The sequence below is a fragment of the Cottoperca gobio genome, chromosome 8, assembly GCF_900634415.1.
Source record: "Cottoperca gobio chromosome 8, fCotGob3.1, whole genome shotgun sequence".
NCBI classification, from domain to species: domain Eukaryota; kingdom Metazoa; phylum Chordata; class Actinopteri; order Perciformes; family Bovichtidae; genus Cottoperca; species Cottoperca gobio.
In genome coordinates this window covers 9,357,849-9,379,534 of record NC_041362.1, presented here as the reverse complement: position 1 = coordinate 9,379,534, position 21,686 = coordinate 9,357,849, and the positions used below count along the sequence as shown (strand labels likewise).

At 40.0% G+C, this 21,686-nt stretch overlaps 3 protein-coding genes across 3 annotated transcripts; all 3 read left to right on the top strand.

The window, feature by feature from the left end:
• The first annotated feature begins 1,172 nt into the window (after positions 1 to 1,172).
• LOC115011919 (cytochrome P450 2K1-like) lies at positions 1,173 to 5,184 on the top strand. The gene is made up of 9 exons (XM_029437202.1): positions 1,173 to 1,396; positions 1,568 to 1,730; positions 1,811 to 1,960; positions 2,057 to 2,217; positions 3,147 to 3,326; positions 4,259 to 4,400; positions 4,490 to 4,674; positions 4,776 to 4,917; positions 4,997 to 5,184. The coding sequence occupies exons 1-9, from the start codon at positions 1,199 to 1,201 to the stop codon at positions 5,182 to 5,184; spliced, it is 1,509 nt and encodes a 502-aa protein (XP_029293062.1). The 5' UTR covers positions 1,173 to 1,198.
• A 3,479-nt stretch (positions 5,185 to 8,663) lies between these two features.
• On the top strand, positions 8,664 to 12,540 carry LOC115011880 (cytochrome P450 2K1-like). The gene is made up of 9 exons (XM_029437144.1): positions 8,664 to 8,907; positions 9,079 to 9,241; positions 9,322 to 9,471; positions 9,564 to 9,724; positions 10,411 to 10,590; positions 11,503 to 11,644; positions 11,761 to 11,945; positions 12,047 to 12,188; positions 12,268 to 12,540. Exons 1-9 carry the CDS (start codon positions 8,710 to 8,712, stop codon positions 12,453 to 12,455), a joined length of 1,509 nt encoding a protein of 502 aa, XP_029293004.1. The 5' UTR covers positions 8,664 to 8,709; the 3' UTR covers positions 12,456 to 12,540.
• Positions 12,541 to 15,806: 3,266 nt separating this feature from the next.
• On the top strand, positions 15,807 to 20,001 carry LOC115011881 (cytochrome P450 2K1-like). Its single transcript, XM_029437145.1, is given in 10 exon segments — positions 15,807 to 16,175; positions 16,347 to 16,509; positions 16,590 to 16,739; positions 16,832 to 16,992; positions 17,942 to 18,121; positions 19,048 to 19,189; positions 19,279 to 19,463; positions 19,565 to 19,706; positions 19,786 to 19,967; positions 19,969 to 20,001. Coding segments are annotated over 10 exon segments (1,536 nt in total). The 5' UTR covers positions 15,807 to 15,977.
• Positions 20,002 to 21,686: the final 1,685 nt, after the last annotated feature.

Here is a 21,686-nt window from a genome sequence, read left to right as displayed (position 1 = left end):
CGTGTCTGATATCGGCGATCACAGCTGGATCAGCTGACAGTCGACTTTTACAGCTGTGGAGACTTTTGATGGAGTTTGTGTGTGCACACATGTGCACTGTGTAATAAAGGCCCAGTTATCACTGCCAGAGCAGCAGCAGCAGTCTGGTACCTGTCTAACAAACACCTGCACATGAATAACAACCTGCAGTCTGTCTTTATACGGAATACTGTGTCCTGCTAAGACGGGGACCTTTTCTACGGGCAGAATGCATTTATATTATTTGTGTCAATATGTTATGATATTCTGATTGTGAACTCTTTATTTATAACCCAGAATATGCTTATGGAGTCTGTTGAACCCTGGACATTATTTATTAGACTTAATGTTTCAGGGACAATACATAATTCATATCAAACACTCAGGGATGATCAGCCTCACATGTGACTGAATGGAGATGACGATAAATACAAATGTAAATGTAAAAAGTGTTTCTTGCTGATAGACAGACTCTTTGATTCTCTCTGAATGTAATTGTATCTATAATAAACTTTAATGGGAGAAATAACAGATCATGAATAGAAAACTATTTCTTATGAATGAAGAAAGTTGTTTGTAGTTTGTTGTTTGTGGTAAGCTAGATGTTAAATCCAACAACACATATAATATTAAAACAGTGTTGCAATTGAGTTTAATCTGGTGTCTGTCTTCACTGCGGTATTTCAGTGATGTTGAAAGATCAGATCAGTCCGATCAGCTGTGGCGTACAATCAATCACTGATATCCAATGAGGGGGCGTGTCGGCTGCTGAAAGACTTCCGTGTCGGCTGCTCTCGTGTGTCCTCGCTCCTCGCTCCTCAGAGATCGCTCCTCGCTCCTCCCATGGGTGTATTAAATGAAAGGTCCTAAGAGCAGAAATAAGAGATTTGGGAGGGTCTTCAAGAAGGTGTTTCAGAACAACTGTCCGGTCTAAGAGAATATCTAGGAGTGAGGACCTATCAAATAAGAGACTTGGGACGATCCTTGTTCTACAGCCCCACCCAGAGAGGTGAAAGGAGGTTACATCTTTGCAGACACTTCAAACAGGTTGAAACCGCAGGTAGAAACTAGAAACTCTATTTGTGACAACCAGGGATTTATCTCTTCATTTAACTTTGGAAAACAGCCGTTCAGTGAAAAGGTTTTCTAAAACAAGTCAGATCCAGGTGACAGCAGAATCATGTTGGAAGATCTTTTCCAGTTTTCCATTTCAGTCTACTTGTCGGTGGCCATTATGGGCCTGCTGTTCCTCCACCTTTGTTACTCCAGCTTCAGCTCCCAGGACAAGAAGTTGGAGCCTCCAGGGCCTACACCTCTTCCCCTGCTTGGTAACCTGCTTCAGGTGGATCTCAAAAGACTCGACCGCTCTCTTGTTGATGTGAGAAATGTGTTGTATGTCTTTAAATTATTAAGCTTCTATAGAAGACAATTAAGGTATGTTTTTTTTATTTATTTTTGTATGTATTCAGTATTGGTAAGTGAATTTCAGTAAATTACATTTCTAATAGAGGACAGTGAGTCTCACTTTTACTTACCTCCATCTTTTCAGCTGTCTAAAAAATATGGTCCAGTGTTTAGAGTCTACTTTGGAATGAAGAAGGTGGTGGTCCTGGCAGGATACAAGACAGTCAGACAGGCTCTGGTCAACCATGCTGAGGAATTTGGAGATCGAGAGGTCACTCCAATATTCTATGATTTCAACAAAGGAAACGGTAGAGAGAAATGTTTGTTTGTTTGTTTTACTGGCCTTTTTCTGTCCTTGTATAAACAAGCCAACCACTCTTGTTTTCAGGCATAATATTTTCCAATGGCGACTTGTGGAAAGAAATGAGGCGTTTTGCTCTAAGTACACTGAGAGATTTTGGGATGGGCAGAAGGATTAGTGAAGATAAAATCATAGAGGAATGTGGCTACCTGAGTGAAGAATTTGAACAACAAGAAGGTAACATGATCTTTTCTAAAACTCTGCACCTCTTTATATGGCAACAGTCCTTTGAATGAGTTGCACTCACTATCTAACTTTATCTCTCTCTCTCAGGTAAAGCCTTCGACAACGCCCAGACTATTCATTATGCAGCTTCAAATATTATATCAGCTCTCATGTTTGGAAAGAGGTTTGACTACAAGGACTCTGACTTCAAAGCTATGGTGGAAAAAGACCACGAGATCATTCGTCTGACCGGAACAGCATCCATCCTGGTACTAGAGAGTGATTTCAGATCTAGTGACTTCAGATGATTAAGAAGAAAATCTGAGTCTTAAGAGCTTAAAAAGTCTTCAACAGGGAGTCCGTTATCCCTAGGGGGTCCGCGGAGGTACTTTATTTTTTCCCAACCAATTTTTCCCCCACAAATTGAAATGTCTTTAAATTCACATTAACTAAAACACGCAGACACACAGACACACACACACACACACACACAGACACAGACACACACACACACACACACCTTCACCTACAGAAAGAGACAGAGCGGACCGTCGCATGGACCTTTTTAAGCCTCTTCTAAACAATATATATATATATATATATATATATATATTTATATATATATCTATATATCTATATATCTATATAGATATATAGATATCTATCTATCTAGATAGATAGATAGATATCTACATATATATATATATATATATATATATATATATATATGATGATGATGATAGATATGATAGATAAATATGTCTGTGTGTTTTATTTATTTATATATATATATATATATATATATATATATATATAATATATATATATATATATATATATATATATTTTAGTAGGGGGTCCCTTTTCCATCATTTTGGGGTACCTTGATCTGAAAAAACGTTGAAGACTCCTAGCTTAAACTGTTGTCGTCCTTAAAATATTTGGAACATTTTATTCTGTCATTTTAAATTGTAAATAATAATTTCCTAAGAAGCATCCTGGATATAACTGTCAAATTTGGTACTAACTATAAGGTAAATATTTGTTCATTATTTATTTGAAACTTAATTTTGGATTATTATTATTATTTATATTTTCCTGCACACATCAGTTTTAATATTTATTTTGGAAGGGTACCATCTGAACACTTCAGATCTGTTGGCTGTTAACATTTGTTCTGTATTCTGCCCCTTTACAGATATACAACTCGTTTCCTTGGCTGGGCCCTTTTCTTAAAAACTGGAGGGACTTGATGAAACACGTGGAGGCCAGCATGGAGGAAACAAGGAACATAATAGCGGACCTGAAGGAGACTTTGAACCCTGAGATGTGCAGATGCTTTGTTGATGCATTCCTGACCCGTAAACTAAACCTGGAGGTGAGGTGTCTTACTCCAGTGAATCCACTCCTAGCCTTATAATACTGATGAACAATAAATAACCCTAACCCAAATAGACAAATCACTAGCTTGACGACATATGAAAATATGAATTTAACTACACATGTGCAGCATTTAGAAAAATCGCAGCAAGTACCTGACAACACAACTAAAACTGCTTCCAGGCGACACTTTAAAGTGATGCAAACGTAGCGCTTGTTGTTTTGGTTAGTTATTGAATTTGGTTATCCATCAGTGGTGTTGGAAAATGACTTTTAAGTTTTTTTTTAACAGCCAGAACAGTGATGCAGATATTGTTTCCACCTTGTGAGAATGTGTGTGTGTGTGTGTGTGTGTGTGTGTGTGTGTGTGTGTGTGTGTATCATTGTGGCTAAATGTGGTTCTTATGGAGTCTTACTGTAGCAGGAATGACCACAGAAGAGGTTTAGAGTACAGGTGTTTATAATCCCGTCTCTCTGTCTGTGGAAACTTTCACAAACCTTTACAGATGTGTAGTTTAGATCAAAATGAAGGTCCATTTCTAAGATTGCCGTGGTCTGAGCAAGGGGGGGCAAAAAGGCTTTTTTCCCACTTTTCACCCCTGTCCAGATTTGACGTTGAGGCAAGATGGTCTTTAGATATTATAATATCTGAATCATGTGATCACAATGAAGGATAGACTTCATCAGCCAATAACTTCAGAAGCCACAAAAAACCACAAGCTGTCCCTGTCATGTGCATCCTCTTTTAGTGTCCCCTGGAAAGAGTTTCCATTGGGTTTGGAGCTTCTCCTCTAAATGCTGCACATGTGTTGTCAAATTGGTGAAGAGCTTTCTTCATTTGCTTGTGTTGTTTCTATTTGCATGTGCTTTCTTAATTTGCAGTGTGTTGAGCTCTCGGGGCCACCGTACCTTTTTCTCTATGTTTTCTAGGAGTCTGAAATAAAAGATTCACACTATCATGATGACAACCTGGTCTACAGCGTGAGAAATCTGTTTGCAGCTGGGACTGATACGACAGGAAATACACTTCAGTGGGGTCTACTTTTCATGGCCAAGTACCCTCATTTTCAAGGTGCAAAAACAAACCCACTCACTTGTCCCTGGTGAAATTACAGTGTTTCCGCTTTAGTCCCAATTTTATGTACTCGTACATTCATCCAGAACAGGTCCAGGAGGAGCTGAGCAGGGTGGTTGGAAGCCGTCAGGTCCGAGTAGATGACCGTAAGAACCTGCCGTACACTGATGCTGTCATCCACGAGACACAGAGACTGGCCAACATTGTCCCCTTGGCCATTCCTCACAAAACCACCCGAGACGTCACATTCCAGGGTTACTTTATCAAAAAGGTCAGACGCACAAACGCATTTGTTTTTGTAAGATAGTTTCCAACAGTTCTTTGGTGCCAATACTTTCAATGATACACCTTCTGCTCTGCTTTTGCCTACAGGGGACTACTGTGTTTCCTCTTCTTACTTCTGTCCTGCATGATGAGAGTGAATGGGAAACCCCATACACCTTCAACCCTTCCCACTTCCTGGATAAGGAGGGTAAACTTATGAGGAGAGAAGCCTTCATCCCTTTTTCTGCAGGTACAACCATTTTGTCTAGATATAATACGATTCTAAAGACGTGATCTAGTTAACTTGCTGCAACTCTTTGTTCTCACAGGTCGCAGGGTGTGTCCCGGAGAGAGTCTGGCCAGAATGGAGCTTTTCCTCTTCTTCACCTCCCTCCTCCAGTGCTTTCGTTTCACTCCTCCACCTGGAGTTACAGAGGATGAACTGGATCTGACACCAGTTGTGGGCTTCACCCTCAGTCCTTCACCTCATGAGCTGTGTGCTGTTAGTCGCCAATGAGGAAGAGGGCTAGAGCATGGCATTATAACTGAATGTATAATTAAATTCAGAGTATTTAGATCCCACACTACACAGCTTCTCCGCTCCCTTCACTGGCTACCAGTGGTATCCAGAATCTGCTTCAAGACTCTGGTGCTGGCCTACCGTGCTGTGACTGGATCAGCCCCTTCCTACATCCAGGCCATGGTCGAATCATTCAACCCAGCACGTTCACTTCGCACTGCATCGGCCAATCGGCTCGCCACTCCCTCACTGCGAGAGGGACTCAGATTCTCCTCAAACAAAACCCGCCTGTTTGCTATCCTAGCTCCAAAATAGTGGAAAGACCTCCCCATTGATGTCAGCAGACCGTCTTCACAACTTCTGTCGCAGACTGAAAGTTCACCTGTTTCGACTGCACCTCGGCGAATGAGAGAGAGGAGGGGGGGGGGGGGAACAAAACAAAACAGTTATTTGTATGTTGCACTTACATTGGTTTGGCTTATTTGTAGCTAATGGTTGAATTTGTATTCTATTGTAGTCTATTGTTTCTGTATGTTGCACTATTATTTGGCTTATTTGAAGCTAATGTACTTGCAAGATTCTTGCTGTTCGGAGTTGTATCCTCATGATTATTTGTACTTCTTGTAAGTCACTTTGGACAAAAGCATCAGCTAAATGAACTGTAATGTAAATCTCGAGGATTTATCAGGAGACAGTTTATTTCAGTCACTTAAGACAGCAAATGATCTGAAATGGGATTGAGGAAAATGTTAGTTTCTTTTGTAATTTTGTAAATAGAAAATGTGAAGGACTGTTGATGTATATGCATTATTTTTAGAAGCAGACGGCTACATTAACCTTCCTGCTTCTAGTCCACTATTGCAAATGGCAGAAATCATGTCATATTGCTATAAATACATTTAGATCTGTCTCTTCACATAGCCTTATACCCAATGTTCATCCAAAATGACAATAAAAATCAGTTATATACCAATCTTTTACTTTGGTCCCTGTGTTTTTTTTCCCCTTAGAGAAATACTGAATAATTTAAAAAACACGCACTGTCATAATATTTCGTGACCATCGTTACGTATCAGCATCTCAGGAAAAATATTATTAAATAATAAAACTCCAAATTCTTTAGTGGCATTTCTGCCACCTTGTAAACCTCTTCTCTATTTTTCGTTGGGATGTTTAAGAGCTTCTTGGTTTTTGCAACACTCCCCGTGTGTGTGTATAAGTGTACAATCAAATTAACACGTCTAGCGTTTTATAGACTAGACACGGGTAGCCTATATTTGATCCCAAGTAAAAGATACAAATACAATTGTACCTTAAGTTGTTTGCATCTGTATGACAATATTAAGTCCTTTCCTCTGAAGCGTCACGTAAAGCGACGTCCGTGTCTGATATCTGCATACCTGTCAACATTGGAATTTCAAAATAAAGGAAATGTTTTGCCGGACTCCGCCCATACTTTAACAGCTCTCAGCCACCAATGTAAACGTAAACACATAAGGGACGGGTACATGTTTATTTAAAGTATGTATTACTTGTACAGACATGTTTATAAGATTTTTGTATTTTATTTGATGAGTTATTATCATCAATGTATTTGATGATGAATGAGTTGTGTGGCTTTTGTTTCCCCCACGAGGACTTCCTTGCGATGTCAGAGTCTGGAAACATGTCCGCTACACTGCGACTGAAATCATCGCAGAAGCAGAAGGCTACATTATTTTTAGCGCAAAGCATCGACATCTTTCCCTCAGCTTTGGTCACTTGGTTTGCCTCTGACACAGTTCTTGTCACACATGAAGTCATTGACAGTGTATGTTTTTGTGCTTCTTGGCGTGCTTGTGCTTGGACGATTGTTCATTCTGGCGAACATCGCTTATTCCGCCGTGTGCGATGCTAACATCTGAATGGCACACTTTACAAAAAGCACGAGTTGTCCCGACTCTGCTTTTAATAAATAAGGGAAGGTCTCCTCCCATTTGGTACTTACATAAAGTTTTAACTTGTTTGGCAGGTTAAACCGCGTCTCCATCTATCTCCCGTTCACTGTGACTCTCATCATATGTTCGCGTCTTCTTCTTTTGTGTTATTGTTCCTGTTTTCTTCTTCTGTGTGTTTACTGGCGGATAACGTTTTTCAGCTAATGTTAAACATAATACTGTCATCTGCTCTACCGGAGGCCACTTTACACTTTTTTTAATTAGGCCTTTTTAAATTTATTTTTGAAAGGTTAAAAATACGGGATAATTACAGGAAAATATGTAAACGGGAGAAAAACGGGATGGAAGTAAAAATACGGGATAATCCCGGGAAAAACGGGAGGGTTGACAGGTATGGATATCTGCGATCACAGCTGGATCAGCTGACAGTCGACTTTTACAGCTGTGGAGACTTTTGATGGAGTTTGTGTGTGCACACATGTGCACTGTGTAATAAAGGCCCAGTTATCACTGCCAGAGCAGCAGCAGCAGTCTGGTACCTGTCTAACAAACACCTGCACATGAATAACAACCTGCAGTCTGTCTTTATACGGAATACTGTGTCCTGCTAAGACGGGGACTTTTTGTACGGGCAGAATGCATTTATATTATTTGTGTCAATATGTTATGATATACTGATTGTGAACTCTTTATTTATATCCCAGAATATGCTTATGGAGTCTGTTGAACACTGGACATTATTTATTAGACTTAATGTTTCAGGGACAATGCATAATTCATATCAAACACTCAGGGATGATCAGCCTCACATGTGACTGAATGGAGATGACGATAAATAAAAATGTAAATGCAAAAAGTGTTTCTTGCTGACAGACAGACTCTTTGATTCTCTCTTAATTAAATTGTATCTATAATCAACGTTAATGGGAGAAATAACAGATCATGAACAGATAACTATTTCTTATAAATTAAGAAAGTTGTTTGTAGTTTGTTGTTTGTGGTAAGCTAGATGTTAAATCCAACAACACATATAATATTAAAACAGTGTTGCAATTAAGTTTAATCTGGTGTCTGTCTTCACTGCGGTATTTCAGTGATGTTGAAAGATCAGATCAGTCCGATCAGCTGTGGCGTACAATCAATAACTGATATCCAATGAGGCGGCGTGTCGGCTGCTGAAAGACTTCCGTGTCGGCTGCTCTCGTGTGTCCTCGCTCATCGCTCCTCAGAGATCGCTCCTCGCTCCTCCCATGGGTGTATTAAATGAAAGGTCCTAAGAGCAGAAATAAGAGATTTGGGAGGGTCTTCAAGAAGGTGCTTCAGAACAACGTCCGGTCTAAGAGAATATCTAGGAGTGAGGACCTATCAAATAAGAGACTTGGGACGATCCTTGTTCTACCGCCCCACCCAGAGAGGTGAAAGGAGGTTACATCTTTGCAGACACTTCAAACAGGTTAAAACCGCAGGTAGAAACTAGAAACGCTATTTTTGACAACCAGGGATTTATCTCTTCATTTAACTTTGGAAACAGCCGTTCAGTGAAAAGGTTTTGTAAAACAAGTCAGATCCAGGTGACAGCAGAATCATGTTGGAAGATCTTTTCCAGTTTTCCATTTCAGTCTACTTGTCGGTGGCCATTATGGGCCTGCTGTTCCTCCACCTTTGTTACTCCAGCTTCAGCTCCCAGGACAAGAAGTTGGAGCCTCCAGGGCCTACACCTCTTCCCCTGCTTGGTAACCTGCTTCAGGTGGATCTCAAAAGACTCGACCGCTCTCTTGTTGATGTGAGAAATGTGTTGTATGTCTTTAAATTATTAAGCTTCCATAGAAGACAATTAAGGTATGTTTTTTTAATTAATTTTTGTATGTATTCAGTATTGGTAAGTGGATTTCAGTAAATTACATTTCTTATAGAGGACAGTGAGTCTCACTTTTACTTGCCTCCATCTTTTTAGCTGTCTAAAAAATATGGTCCAGTGTTTAGAGTCTACTTTGGAATGAAGAAGGTGGTGGTCCTGGCAGGATACAAGACAGTCAGACAGGCTCTGGTCAACCATGCTGAGGAATTTGGAGATCGAGAGGTCGCTCCAATATTCTATGATTTCAACAAAGGAAACGGTAGAGAGAAATGTTTGTTTGTTTGTTTTACTGGCCTTTTTCTGTCCTTGTATAAACAAGCCAACCACTCTTGTTTTCAGGCATAATATTTACCAATGGCGACTTGTGGAAAGAAATGAGGCATTTTGCTCTAAGTACACTGAGAGATTTTGGGATGGGCAAAAGGATTAGTCAAGATAAAATCATAGATGAATGTGGCTACCTGAGTGAAGAATTTGAACAACAGGAAGGTAACATGATCATTTCAAAAACTCTACACCTCTTTATATGGCAACAGTCCTTTGAATGAGTTGCACTCACTATCTAACTCTATCTCTCTCAGGTAAAGCCTTCGACAACGCCCAGACTATTAATTATGCAGCTTCAAATATTATATCAGCTCTCATGTTTGGAAAGAGGTTTGACTACAAGGACCCTGACTTCAAAGCTATGGTGGAAAAAGACCACGAGGTCATTCGTCTGACCGGAACAGCATCCATCCTGGTACTAGAGAGTGATTTCAGATCTAGTGATTTCAGATGATTAAGAAGAAAATCTGAGTCTTAAGAGCTTAAAAAGTCTTCAACAGGGGGTCCGTGACCCCTAGGGGGTCCGCGGAGGTACTTTATTTTTTCCCAACCAATTTTTACACACACACACACACACACACACACACACACACACACACACACACACACACACACACACACACACACACACACACACACACCTTCACCTACAGAAAGAGACAGAGCGGACCGTCGCATGGACCTCTTTAAGCCTCCTCTAAGCAATATATAGATAGATAGATAGTAGGGGGTCCCTGCTCCATCTCTCCATCATTTTGGGGGTCCTTGATCTGAAAAAACGTTGAAGACTCCTGACTTAAACTGTTGTCGTCCTTAAAATATTTGGTAAAATTTTATTCTTCATTTTAAATTGTAAATAATAATTTCCTAAGAAGCATCCTGGATATAACCGTCTAATTTGGTACTAACTATAAGGTAAATATTTGTTCATTATTTATTTGAAACTTAATTTTGGATTATTATTATTATTATTATTATTATTTATATTTATATTTGCCTGCACACACACATCAGTTTTAATATTTTTTTTGGAAGGGTACCATCTGAACACTTCAGATCTGATGACTGTTAACATTTGTTCTGTATTCTGCCCCTTTACAGATATACAACGCGTTTCCTTGGCTGGGCCCTTTTCTTAAAAACTGGAGGGATTTGATGAAACACACGGAGGCCAGCAGGCAAGAAACAAGGAACATAATAGCGGACCTGAAGGAGACTTTGAACCCTGAGATGTGCAGATGCTTTGTGGATGCATTCCTGACCCATAAACTAAACCTGGAGGTGAGGTGTCTTACTCCAGTGAATCCACTCCTAGCCTTATAATACTGATGAACAATAAATAACCCTAACCCAAATAGACAAATCACTAGCTTGACGACATACGAAAATATGAATTTAACTACACATGTGCAGCATTTAGAAAAATTGCAGCAAGTCCCTGACAACACAACTAAAACTGCTTCCAGGCGACACTTTAAAGTGATGCAAAGGCAGCGCTTGTTGTTTTGGTTAGTTATTGAATTTGGTTATCCATCAGTGGTGTTGGAAAATGACCTTTGAGTTTTTTTTAACAGCCAGAACAGTGATACAGATATTGTTTCCACCTTGTGAGAATGTGTGTGTGTGTGTGTGTGTGTGTGTGTCATTGTGGCAACATGTGGTCCTTAGGGAGTCTTACTGTAGCAGGAATGACCACAGAAGAGGTTTAGAGTACAGGTGTTTATAATCCCGTCTCTCTGTCTGTGGAAACTTTCACAAACCTTTACAGATGTGTAGTTTAGATCAAAATGAAGGTACATTTCTAAGATTGCTGTGGTCTGAGCAAGGGGGGGCAAAAAGGCTTTTTTCCCACTTTTCACCCCTGTCCAGATTTGACGTTGGGGCAAGATGGTCTTTAGATATTATAATATCTGAATCATGTGATCACAATGAAGGATAGACTTCATCAGCCAATAACTTCAGAAGCCACAAAAAACCACAAGCTGTCCCTGTCATGTGCATCCTCTTTTAGTGTCCCCTGGAAAGAGCTTCCATTGGGTTTGGAGCTTCTCCTCTAAATGCTGCACATGTGTTGTCAAATTGGTGAAGAGCTTTCTTCATTTGCTTGTGTTGTTTCTATTTGCATGTGCTTTCTTAATTTGCAGTGTGTTGAGCTCTCGGGGCCACCGTACTTTCTTTCTCTATGTTTTCTAGGAGTCTGAAATAAAAGATTCACACTATCATGATGACAACCTGGTCTACAGCGTGAAAAATCTGTTTGGAGCTGGGACTGATACTACAGGAAAAACACTTCAGTGGGGTCTACTTTTCATGGCCAAGTACCCTCATTTTCAAGGTGCAAAAACAAACCCACTCACTTGTCCCTGGTGAAATTAAAGTGTTTCCGCTTTAGTCCCAATATTATGTACTCGTACATTCATCCAATTTAATCTAAATGTTATGCGAGTCCAGAACAGGTCCACGAGGAGTTGAGCAGGGTGGTTGGATGCCGTCAGGTCCGAGTAGATGACCGTAAGAACCTGCCGTACACTGATGCTGTCATCCACGAGACACAGAGACTGGGCAACATTGTTCCATTGGCCATTCCTCACAAAACCAGCCAAGACGTCACATTCCAGGGTTACTTTATCAAAAAGGTCAGACGCACAAACACATTTGTTTTTGTAAGATTGTTTCCAACAGTTCTTTGGTGCCAATACTTTCAATGATACACCTTCCGCTCTGCTTTTGCCTACAGGGGACTACTGTGTTTCCTCTTCTTACGTCTGTCCTGCATGATGAGAGTGAATGGGAAACCCCATACACCTTCAACCCTTCCCACTTCCTGGATAAGGAGGGTAAATTTATGAGGAGAGACGCCTTCATCCCTTTTTCTGCAGGTACAACCATTTTGTCTAGATATAATACGATTCTAAAGACGTGATGTAGTTAACTTGCTGCAATTCTTTGTTCTCACAGGTCGCAGGGTGTGTCCCGGAGAGAGTCTGGCCAGAATGGAGCTTTTCCTCTTCTTCACCTACCTCCTCCAGCGCTTTCGTTTCACTCCTCCACCTGGAGTTACAGAGGATGAACTGGATCTGACACCAGCTGTGGGCTTCACCCTCAGTCCTTCACCTCATGAGCTGTGTGCTGTTAGTTGCCAATGAGGAAGAGGGCTAGAGCATGGCATTATAACTGGATGTATAATTGAATTCAGAGTATTTAGATCCCACACTACACAGCTTCTCTGCTCCCTTCACTGGCTACCAGTGGTGTCCAGAATCTGCTTCAAGACTCTGGTCCTGGCCTACCGTGCTGTGACTGGATCAGCCCCTTCCTACATCCAGGCCATGGTCGAATCATACAACCCAGCACGTTCACTTCGCTCTGCATCGGCCAATCGGCTCGCCACTCCCTCACTGCGAGAGGGACTCAGATTCTCCTCAAACAAAACCCGCCTGTTTGCTATCCTGGCTCCAAAATAGTGGAAAGACCTCCCCATTGATGTCAGCAGACCGTCTTCACAACTTCTGTCGCAGACTGAAAGTTCACCTGTTTCGACTGCACCTCGGCGAATGAGAGAGAGGAGGGGGGGGGGAACAAAACAAAACAGTTATTTGTATGTTGCACTTACATTGGTTTGGCTTATTTGTAGCTAATGGTTGAATTTGTATTCTATTGTAGTCTATTGTTTCTGTATGTTGCACTATTATTTGGCTTATTTGAAGCTAATGTACTTGCAAGATTCTTGCTGTTTGTAGTTGTATCCTCATGATTATTTGTACTTCTTGTAAGTCACTTTGGACAAAAGCATCAGCTAAATGAACTGTAATGTAAATCTCGAGGATTTATCAGGAGACAGTTTATTTCAGTCACTTAAGACAGCAAATGATCTGAAATGGGATTGAGGAAAATGTTAGTTTCTTTTGTAATTTTGTAAATAGAAAATGTGAAGGACTGTTGATGTATATGCATTATTTTTAGAAGCAGACGGCTACATTAACCTTCCTGCTTCTAGGCCACTATTGCAAATGGCAGAAATCATGTCATATTGCTATAAATACATTTAGATCTGTCTCTTCACATAGCCTTATACCTAATGTTCATCCAAAATGACAATAAAAATCAGTTATATACCAATCTTTTACTTTGGTCCCTGTGTTTTTTTTCCCCTCAGAGAAATACTGAATAATTTAAAAAACACTCACTGTCATAATATTTCGTGACCATCGTTACGTATCAGCATCTCAGGAAAAATATTATTAAATAATAAAACTCCAAATTCTTTAGTGGCATTTCTGCCACCTTGTAAACCTCTTCTCTATTTTTCGTTGGGATGTTTAAGAGCTTCTTGGTTTTTGCAACACTCCCCGTGTGTGTGTATAAGTGTACAATCAAATTAACACGTCTAGCGTTTTATAGACTAGACACGGGTAGCCTATATTTGATCCCAAGTAAAAGATACAAATACAATTGTACCTTAAGTTGTTTGCATCTGTATGACAATATTAAGTCCTTTCCTCTGAAGCGTCACGTAAAGCGACGTCCGTGTCTGATATCTGCATACCTGTCAACATTGGAATTTCAAAATAAAGGAAATGTTTTGCCGGACTCCGCCCATACTTTAACAGCTCTCAGCCACCAATGTAAACGTAAACACATAAGGGACGGGTACATGTTTATTTAAAGTATGTATTACTTGTACAGACATGTTTATAAGATTTTTGTATTTTATTTGATGAGTTATTATCATCAATGTATTTGATGATGAATGAGTTGTGTGGCTTTTGTTTCCCCCACGAGGACTTCCTTGCGATGTCAGAGTCTGGAAACATGTCCGCTACACTGCGACTGAAATCAACGCAGAAGCAGAAGGCTACATTATTTTTAGCGCAAAGCATCGACATCTTTCCCTCAGCTTTGGTCACTTGGTTTGCCTCTGACACAGTTCTTGTCACACATGAAGTCATTGACAGTGTATGTTTTTGTGCTTCTTGGCGTGCTTGTGCTTGGACGATTGTTCATTCTGGCGAACATCACTTATTCCGCCGTGTGCGATGCTAACATCTGAATGGCACACTTTACAAAAAGCACGAGTTGTCCCGACTCTGCTTTTAATAAATAAGGGAAGGTCTCCTCCCATTTGGTACTTACATAAAGTTTTAACTTGTTTGGCAGGTTAAACCGCGTCTCCATCTATCTCCCGTTCACTGTGACTCTCATCATATGTTCGCGTCTTCTTCTTTTGTGTTATTGTTCCTGTTTTCTTCTTCTGTGTGTTTACTGGCGGATAACGTTTTTCAGCTAATGTTAAACATAATACTGTCATCTGCTCTACCGGAGGCCTCTTTACACTTTTTTTAATTAGGCCTTTTTAAATTTATTTTTGAAAGGTTAAAAATATGGGATAATTACAGGAAAATATGTAAACGGGAGAAAAACGGGATGGAAGTAAAAATACGGGATAATCCCGGGAAAAACGGGAGAGTTGACAGGTATGGATATCTGCGATCACAGCTGGATCAGCTGACAGTCGACTTTTACAGCTGTGGAGACTTTTGATGGAGTTTGTGTGTGCACACACGTGCACTGTGTAATAAAGGCCCAGTTATCACTGCCAGAGCAGCAGCAGCAGTCTGGTACCTGTCTAACAAACACCTGCACATGAATAACAACCTGCAGTCTGTCTTTATACGGAATACTGTGTCCTGCTAAAACGGGGACCTTTTCTACGGGCAGAATGCATTTATATTATTTGTGTCAATATGTTATGATATACTGATTGTGAACTCTTTATTTATATCCCAGAATATGCTTATGGAGTCTGTTGAACACTGGACATTATTTATTAGACTTAATGTTTCAGGGACAATGCATAATTCATATCAAACACTCAGGGATGATCAGCCTCACATGTGACTGAATGGAGATGACGATAAATAAAAATGTAAATGCAAAAAGTGTTTCTTGCTGACAGACAGACTCTTTGATTCTCTCTTAATTAAATTGTATCTATAATCAACGTTAATGGGAGAAATAACAGATCATGAACAGATAACTATTTCTTATAAATTAAGAAAGTTGTTTGTAGTTTGTTGTTTGTGGTAAGCTAGATGTTAAATCCAACAATACATATAATATTAAAACAGTGTTGCAATTAAGTTTAATCTGGTGTCTGTCTTCACTGCGGTATTTCAGTGATGTTGAAAGATCAGATCAGTCCGATCAGCTGTGGTGTACAATCAATAACTGATATCCAATGAGGGGGCGTGTCGGCTGCTGAAAGACTTCCGTGTCGGCTGCTCTCGTGTGTCCTCGCTCATCGCTGCTCAGAGATCGCTCCTCGCTCCTCCCATGGGTGTATTAAATGAAAGGTCCTAAGAGCAGAAATAAGAGATTTGGGAGGGTCTTCAAGAAGGTGCTTCAGAACAACGTCCGGTCTAAGAGAATATCTAGGAGTGAGGACCTATCAAATAAGAGACTTGGGACGATCCTTGTTCTACCGCCCCACCCAGAGAGGTGAAAGGAGGTTACATCTTTGCAGACACTTCAAACAGGTTGAAACCGCAGGTAGAAACTAGAAACGCTATTTTTGACAACCAGGGATTTATCTCTTCATTTAACTTTGAAAACAGCTGTTCAGTGAAAAGGTTTTGTAAAACAAGTCAGATCCAGGTGACAGCAGAATCATGTTGGAAGATCTTTTCCAGTTTTCCATTTCAGTCTACTTGTCGGTGGCCATTATGGGCCTGCTGTTCCTCCACCTTTGTTACTCCAGCTTCAGCTCCCAGGACAAGAAGTTGGAGCCTCCAGGGCCTACACCTCTTCCCCTGCTTGGTAACCTGCTTCAGGTGGATCTCAAAAGACTCGACCGCTCTCTTGTTGATGTGAGAAATGTGTTGTATGTCTTTAAATCATTAAGCTTCCATAGAAGACAATTAAGGTATGTTTTTTTAATTAATTTTTGTATGTATTCAGTATTGGTAAGTGAATTTCAGTAAATTACATTTCTTATAGAGGACAGTGAGTCTCAGTTTTACTTGCCTCCATCTTTTCAGCTGTCTAAAAAATATGGACCAGTGTTTAGAGTCTACTTTGGAATGAAGAAGGTGGTGGTCCTGGCAGGATACAAGACAGTCAGACAGGCTCTGGTCAACCATGCTGAGGAATTTGGAGATCGAGAGGTCACTCCAATATTCTATGATTTCAACAAAGGAAACGGTAGAGAGAAATGTTTGTTTGTTTGTTTTACTGGCCTTTTTCTGTCCTTGTATAAACAAGCCAACCACTCTTGTTTTCAGGCATAATATTTTCCAATGGCGACTTGTGGAAAGAAATGAGGCGTTTTGCTCTAAGTACACTGAGAGATTTTGGGATGGGCAGAAGGGTTAGTGAAGATAAAATCATAGAGGAATGTGGCTACCTGAGTGAAGAATTTGAACAACAAGAAGGTAACATGATCTTTTCTAAAACTCTGCACCTCTTTATATGGCAACAGTCCTTTGAATGAGTTGCACTCACTATCTAACTTTATCTCTCTCAGGTAAAGCCTTCGACAACGCCCAGACTATTCATTATGCAGCTTCAAATATTATATCAGCTCTCATGTTTGGAAAGAGGTTTGACTACAAGGACTCTGACTTCAAAGCTATGGTGGAAAAAGACCACGAGATCATTCGTCTGACCGGAACAGCATCCATCCTGGTACTAGAGAGTGATTTCAGATCTAGTGACTTCAGATGATTAAGAAGAAAATCTGAGTCTTAAGAGCTTAAAAAGTCTTCAACAGGGAGTCCGTGATCCCTAGGGGGTCCGCGGAGGTACTTTATTTTTTCCCAACCAATTTTTCCCCCACAAATTGAAATGTCTTTAAATTCACATTAACTAAAACACGCAGACACACAGACACACACACACACACACAGACACAGACACACACACACACACACACCTTCACCTACAGAAAGAGACAGAGCGGACCGTCGCATGGACCTTTTTAAGCCTCTTCTAAACAATATATATATATATATATATATATAGATATATTTATATATATATCTATATATCTATATATCTATATAGATATATAGATATCTATCTATCTAGATAGATAGATAGATATCTACATATATATATATATATATATATATATATATATATATATATATATATATATATATATATGATGATGATGATAGATATGATAGATAAATATGTCTGTGTGTTTTATTTATTTATATATATATATATATATATATTAAATATAATATATATATATATATATATATATATTTTAGTAGGGGGTCCCTTTTCCATCATTTTGGGGTACCTTGATCTGAAAAAACGTTGAAGACTCCTAGCTTAAACTGTTGTCGTCCTTAAAATATTTGGAACATTTTATTCTGTCATTTTAAATTGTAAATAATAATTTCCTAAGAAGCATCCTGGATATAACTGTCAAATTTGGTACTAACTATAAGGTAAATATTTGTTCATTATTTATTTGAAACTTAATTTTGGATTATTATTATTATTATTAATATTAATGTTTTCCTGCATACATCAGTTTTAATATTTATTTTGGAAGGGTACCATCTGAACACTTCAGATCTGTTGGCTGTTAACATTAGTTCTGTATTCTGCCCCTTTACAGATATACAACTCGTTTCCTTGGCTGGGCCCTTTTCTTAAAAACTGGAGGGACTTGATGAAACACGTGGAGGCCAGCATGGAGGAAACAAGGAACATAATAGCGGACCTGAAGGAGACTTTGAACCCTGAGATGTGCAGATGCTTTGTTGATGCATTCCTGACCCGTAAACTAAACCTGGAGGTGAGGTGTCTTACTCCAGTGAATCCACTCCTAGCCTTATAATACTGATGAACAATAAATAACCCTAACCCAAATAGACAAATCACTAGCTTGACGACATATGAAAATATGAATTTAACTACACATGTGCAGCATTTAGAAAAATCGCAGCAAGTACCTGACAACACAACTAAAACTGCTTCCAGGCGACACTTTAAAGTGATGCAAAGGTAGCGCTTGTTGTTTTGGTTAGTTATTGAATTTGGTTATCCATCAGTGGTGTTGGAAAATGACTTTTAAGTTTTTTTTTAACAACCAGAACAGTGATGCAGATATTGTTTCCACCTTGTGAGAATGTGTGTGTGTGTGTGTGTGTGTGTGTGTGTGTGTGTGTGTGTCATCGTGGCAACATGTGGTCCTTATGGAGTCTTACTGTAGCAGGAATGACCACAGAAGAGGTTTAGAGTACAGGTGTTTATAATCCCGTCTCTCTGTCTGTGGAAACTTTCACAAACCTTTACAGATGTGTAGTTTAGATCAAAATGAAGGTCCATTTCTAAGATTGCCGTGGTCTGAGCAAGGGGGGGCAAAAAGGCTTTTTTCCCACTTTTTACCCCTGTCCAGATTTGACGTTGAGGCAAGATGGTCTTTAGATATTATAATATCTGAATCATGTGATCACAATGAAGGATAGACTTCATCAGCCAATAACTTCAGAAGCCACAAAAAACCACAAGCTGTCCCTGTCATGTGCATCCTCTTTTAGTGTCCCCTGGAAAGAGTTTCCATTGGGTTTGGAGCTTCTCCTCTAAATGCTGCACATGTGTTGTCAAATTGGTGAAGAGCTTTCTTCATTTGCTTGTGTTGTTTCTATTTGCATGTGCTTTCTTAATTTGCAGTGTGTTGAGCTCTCGGGGCCACCGTACCTTTTTCTCTATGTTTTCTAGGAGTCTGAAATAAAAGATTCACACTATCATGATGACAACCTGGTCTACAGCGTGAGAAATCTGTTTGCAGCTGGGACTGATACGACAGGAAATACACTTCAGTGGGGTCTACTTTTCATGGCCAAGTACCCTCATTTTCAAGGTGTAAAAACAAACCCACTCACTTGTCCCTGGTGAAATTACAGTGTTTCCGCTTTAGTCCCAATTTTATGTACTCGTACATTCATCCAGAACAGGTCCAGGAGGAGCTGAGCAGGGTGGTTGGAAGCCGTCAGGTCCGAGTAGATGACCGTAAGAACCTGCCGTACACTGATGCTGTCATCCACGAGACACAGAGACTGGCCAACATTGTCCCCTTGGCCATTCCTCACAAAACCACCCGAGACGTCACATTCCAGGGTTACTTTATCAAAAAGGTCAGACGCACAAACGCATTTGTTTTTGTAAGATAGTTTCCAACAGTTCTTTGGTGCCAATACTTTCAATGATACACCTTCTGCTCTGCTTTTGCCTACAGGGGACTACTGTGTTTCCTCTTCTTACTTCTGTCCTGCATGATGAGAGTGAATGGGAAACCCCATACACCTTCAACCCTTCCCACTTCCTGGATAAGGAGGGTAAACTTATGAGGAGAGAAGCCTTCATCCCTTTTTCTGCAGGTACAACCATTTTGTCTAGATATAATACGATTCTAAAGACGTGATCTAGTTAACTTGCTGCAACTCTTTGTTCTCACAGGTCGCAGGGTGTGTCCCGGAGAGAGTCTGGCCAGAATGGAGCTTTTCCTCTTCTTCACCTCCCTCCTCCAGTGCTTTCGTTTCACTCCTCCACCTGGAGTTACAGAGGATGAACTGGATCTGACACCAGTTGTGGGCTTCACCCTCAGTCCTTCACCTCATGAGCTGTGTGCTGTTAGTCGCCAATGAGGAAGAGGGCTAGAGCATGGCATTATAACTGAATGTATAATTAAATTCAGAGTATTTAGATCCCACACTACACAGCTTCTCCGCTCCCTTCACTGGCTACCAGTGGTGTCCAGAATCTGCTTCAAGACTCTGGTGCTGGCCTACCGTGCTGTGACTGGATCAGCCCCTTCCTACATCCAGGCCATGGTCGAATCATTCAACCCAGCACGTTCACTTCGCACTGCATCGGCCAATCGGCTCGCCACTCCCTCACTGCGAGAGGGACTCAGATTCTCCTCAAACAAAACCCGCCTGTTTGCTATCCTAGCTCCAAAATAGTGGAAAGACCTCCCCATTGATGTCAGCAGACCGTCTTCACAACTTCTGTCGCAGACTGAAAGTTCACCTGTTTCGACTGCACCTCGGCGAATGAGAGAGAGGAGGGGGGGGGGAACAAAACAAAACAGTTATTTGTATGTTGCACTTACATTGGTTTGGCTTATTTGTAGCTAATGGTTGAATTTGTATTCTATTGTAGTCTATTGTTTCTGTATGTTGCACTATTATTTGGCTTATTTGAAGCTAATGTACTTGCAAGATTCTTGCTGTTCGGAGTTGTATCCTCATGATTATTTGTACTTCTTGTAAGTCACTTTGGACAAAAGCATCAGCTAAATGAACTGTAATGTAAATCTCGAGGATTTATCAGGAGACAGTTTATTTCAGTCACTTAAGACAGCAAATGATCTGAAATGGGATTGAGGAAAATGTTAGTTTCTTTTGTAATTTTGTAAATAGAAAATGTGAAGGACTGTTGATGTATATGCATTATTTTTAGAAGCAGACGGCTACATTAACCTTCCTGCTTCTAGTCCACTATTGCAAATGGCAGAAATCATGTCATATTGCTATAAATACATTTAGATCTGTCTCTTCACATAGCCTTATACCTAATGTTCATCCAAAATGACAATAAAAATCAGTTATATACCAATCTTTTACTTTGGTCCCTATGTTTTTTTTCCCCTTAGAGAAATACTGAATAATTTAAAAAACACGCACTGTCATAATATTTCGTGACCATCGTTACGTATCAGCATCTCAGGAAAAATATTATTAAATAATAAAACTCCAAATTCTTTAGTGGCATTTCTGCCACCTTGTAAACCTCTTCTCTATTTTTCGTTGGGATGTTTAAGAGCTTCTTGGTTTTTGCAACACTCCCCGTGTGTGTGTATAAGTGTACAATCAAATTAACACGTCTAGCGTTTTATAGACTAGACACGGGTAGCCTATATTTGATCCCAAGTAAAAGATACAAATACAATTGTACCTTAAGTTGTTTGCATCTGTATGACAATATTAAGTCCTTTCCTCTGAAGCGTCACGTAAAGCGACGTCCGTGTCTGATATCTGCATACCTGTCAACATTGGAATTTCAAAATAAAGGAAATGTTTTGCCGGACTCCGCCCATACTTTAACAGCTCTCAGCCACCAATGTAAACGTAAACACATAAGGGACGGGTACATGTTTATTTAAAGTATGTATTACTTGTACAGACATGTTTATAAGATTTTTGTATTTTATTTGATGAGTTATTATCATCAATGTATTTGATGATGAATGAGTTGTGTGGCTTTTGTTTCCCCCACGAGGACTTCCTTGCGATGTCAGAGTCTGGAAACATGTCCGCTACACTGCGACTGAAATCAACGCAGAAGCAGAAGGCTAC

What these genes read in the sequence shown, in the direction of transcription:
- LOC115011880 (XM_029437144.1), top strand. Translation starts at nt 8,710, where the DNA reads ATGTTGGAAGATCTTTTCCAGTTTTCCATTTCAGTCTACTTGTCGGTG. An exon ending in TCGACCGCTCTCTTGTTGAT is followed by an intron (nt 8,908 to 9,078) that starts GTGAGAAATGTG and finishes CCATCTTTTTAG; the next exon opens with CTGTCTAAAAAATATGGTCC. An exon ending in TGATTTCAACAAAGGAAACG is followed by an intron (nt 9,242 to 9,321) that starts GTAGAGAGAAAT and finishes TCTTGTTTTCAG; the next exon opens with GCATAATATTTACCAATGGC.
- LOC115011919 (XM_029437202.1), top strand. Translation starts at nt 1,199, where the DNA reads ATGTTGGAAGATCTTTTCCAGTTTTCCATTTCAGTCTACTTGTCGGTG. An exon ending in AGAATTTGAACAACAAGAAG is followed by an intron (nt 1,961 to 2,056) that starts GTAACATGATCT and finishes TCTCTCTCTCAG; the next exon opens with GTAAAGCCTTCGACAACGCC. An exon ending in CCGGAACAGCATCCATCCTG is followed by an intron (nt 2,218 to 3,146) that starts GTACTAGAGAGT and finishes GCCCCTTTACAG; the next exon opens with ATATACAACTCGTTTCCTTG.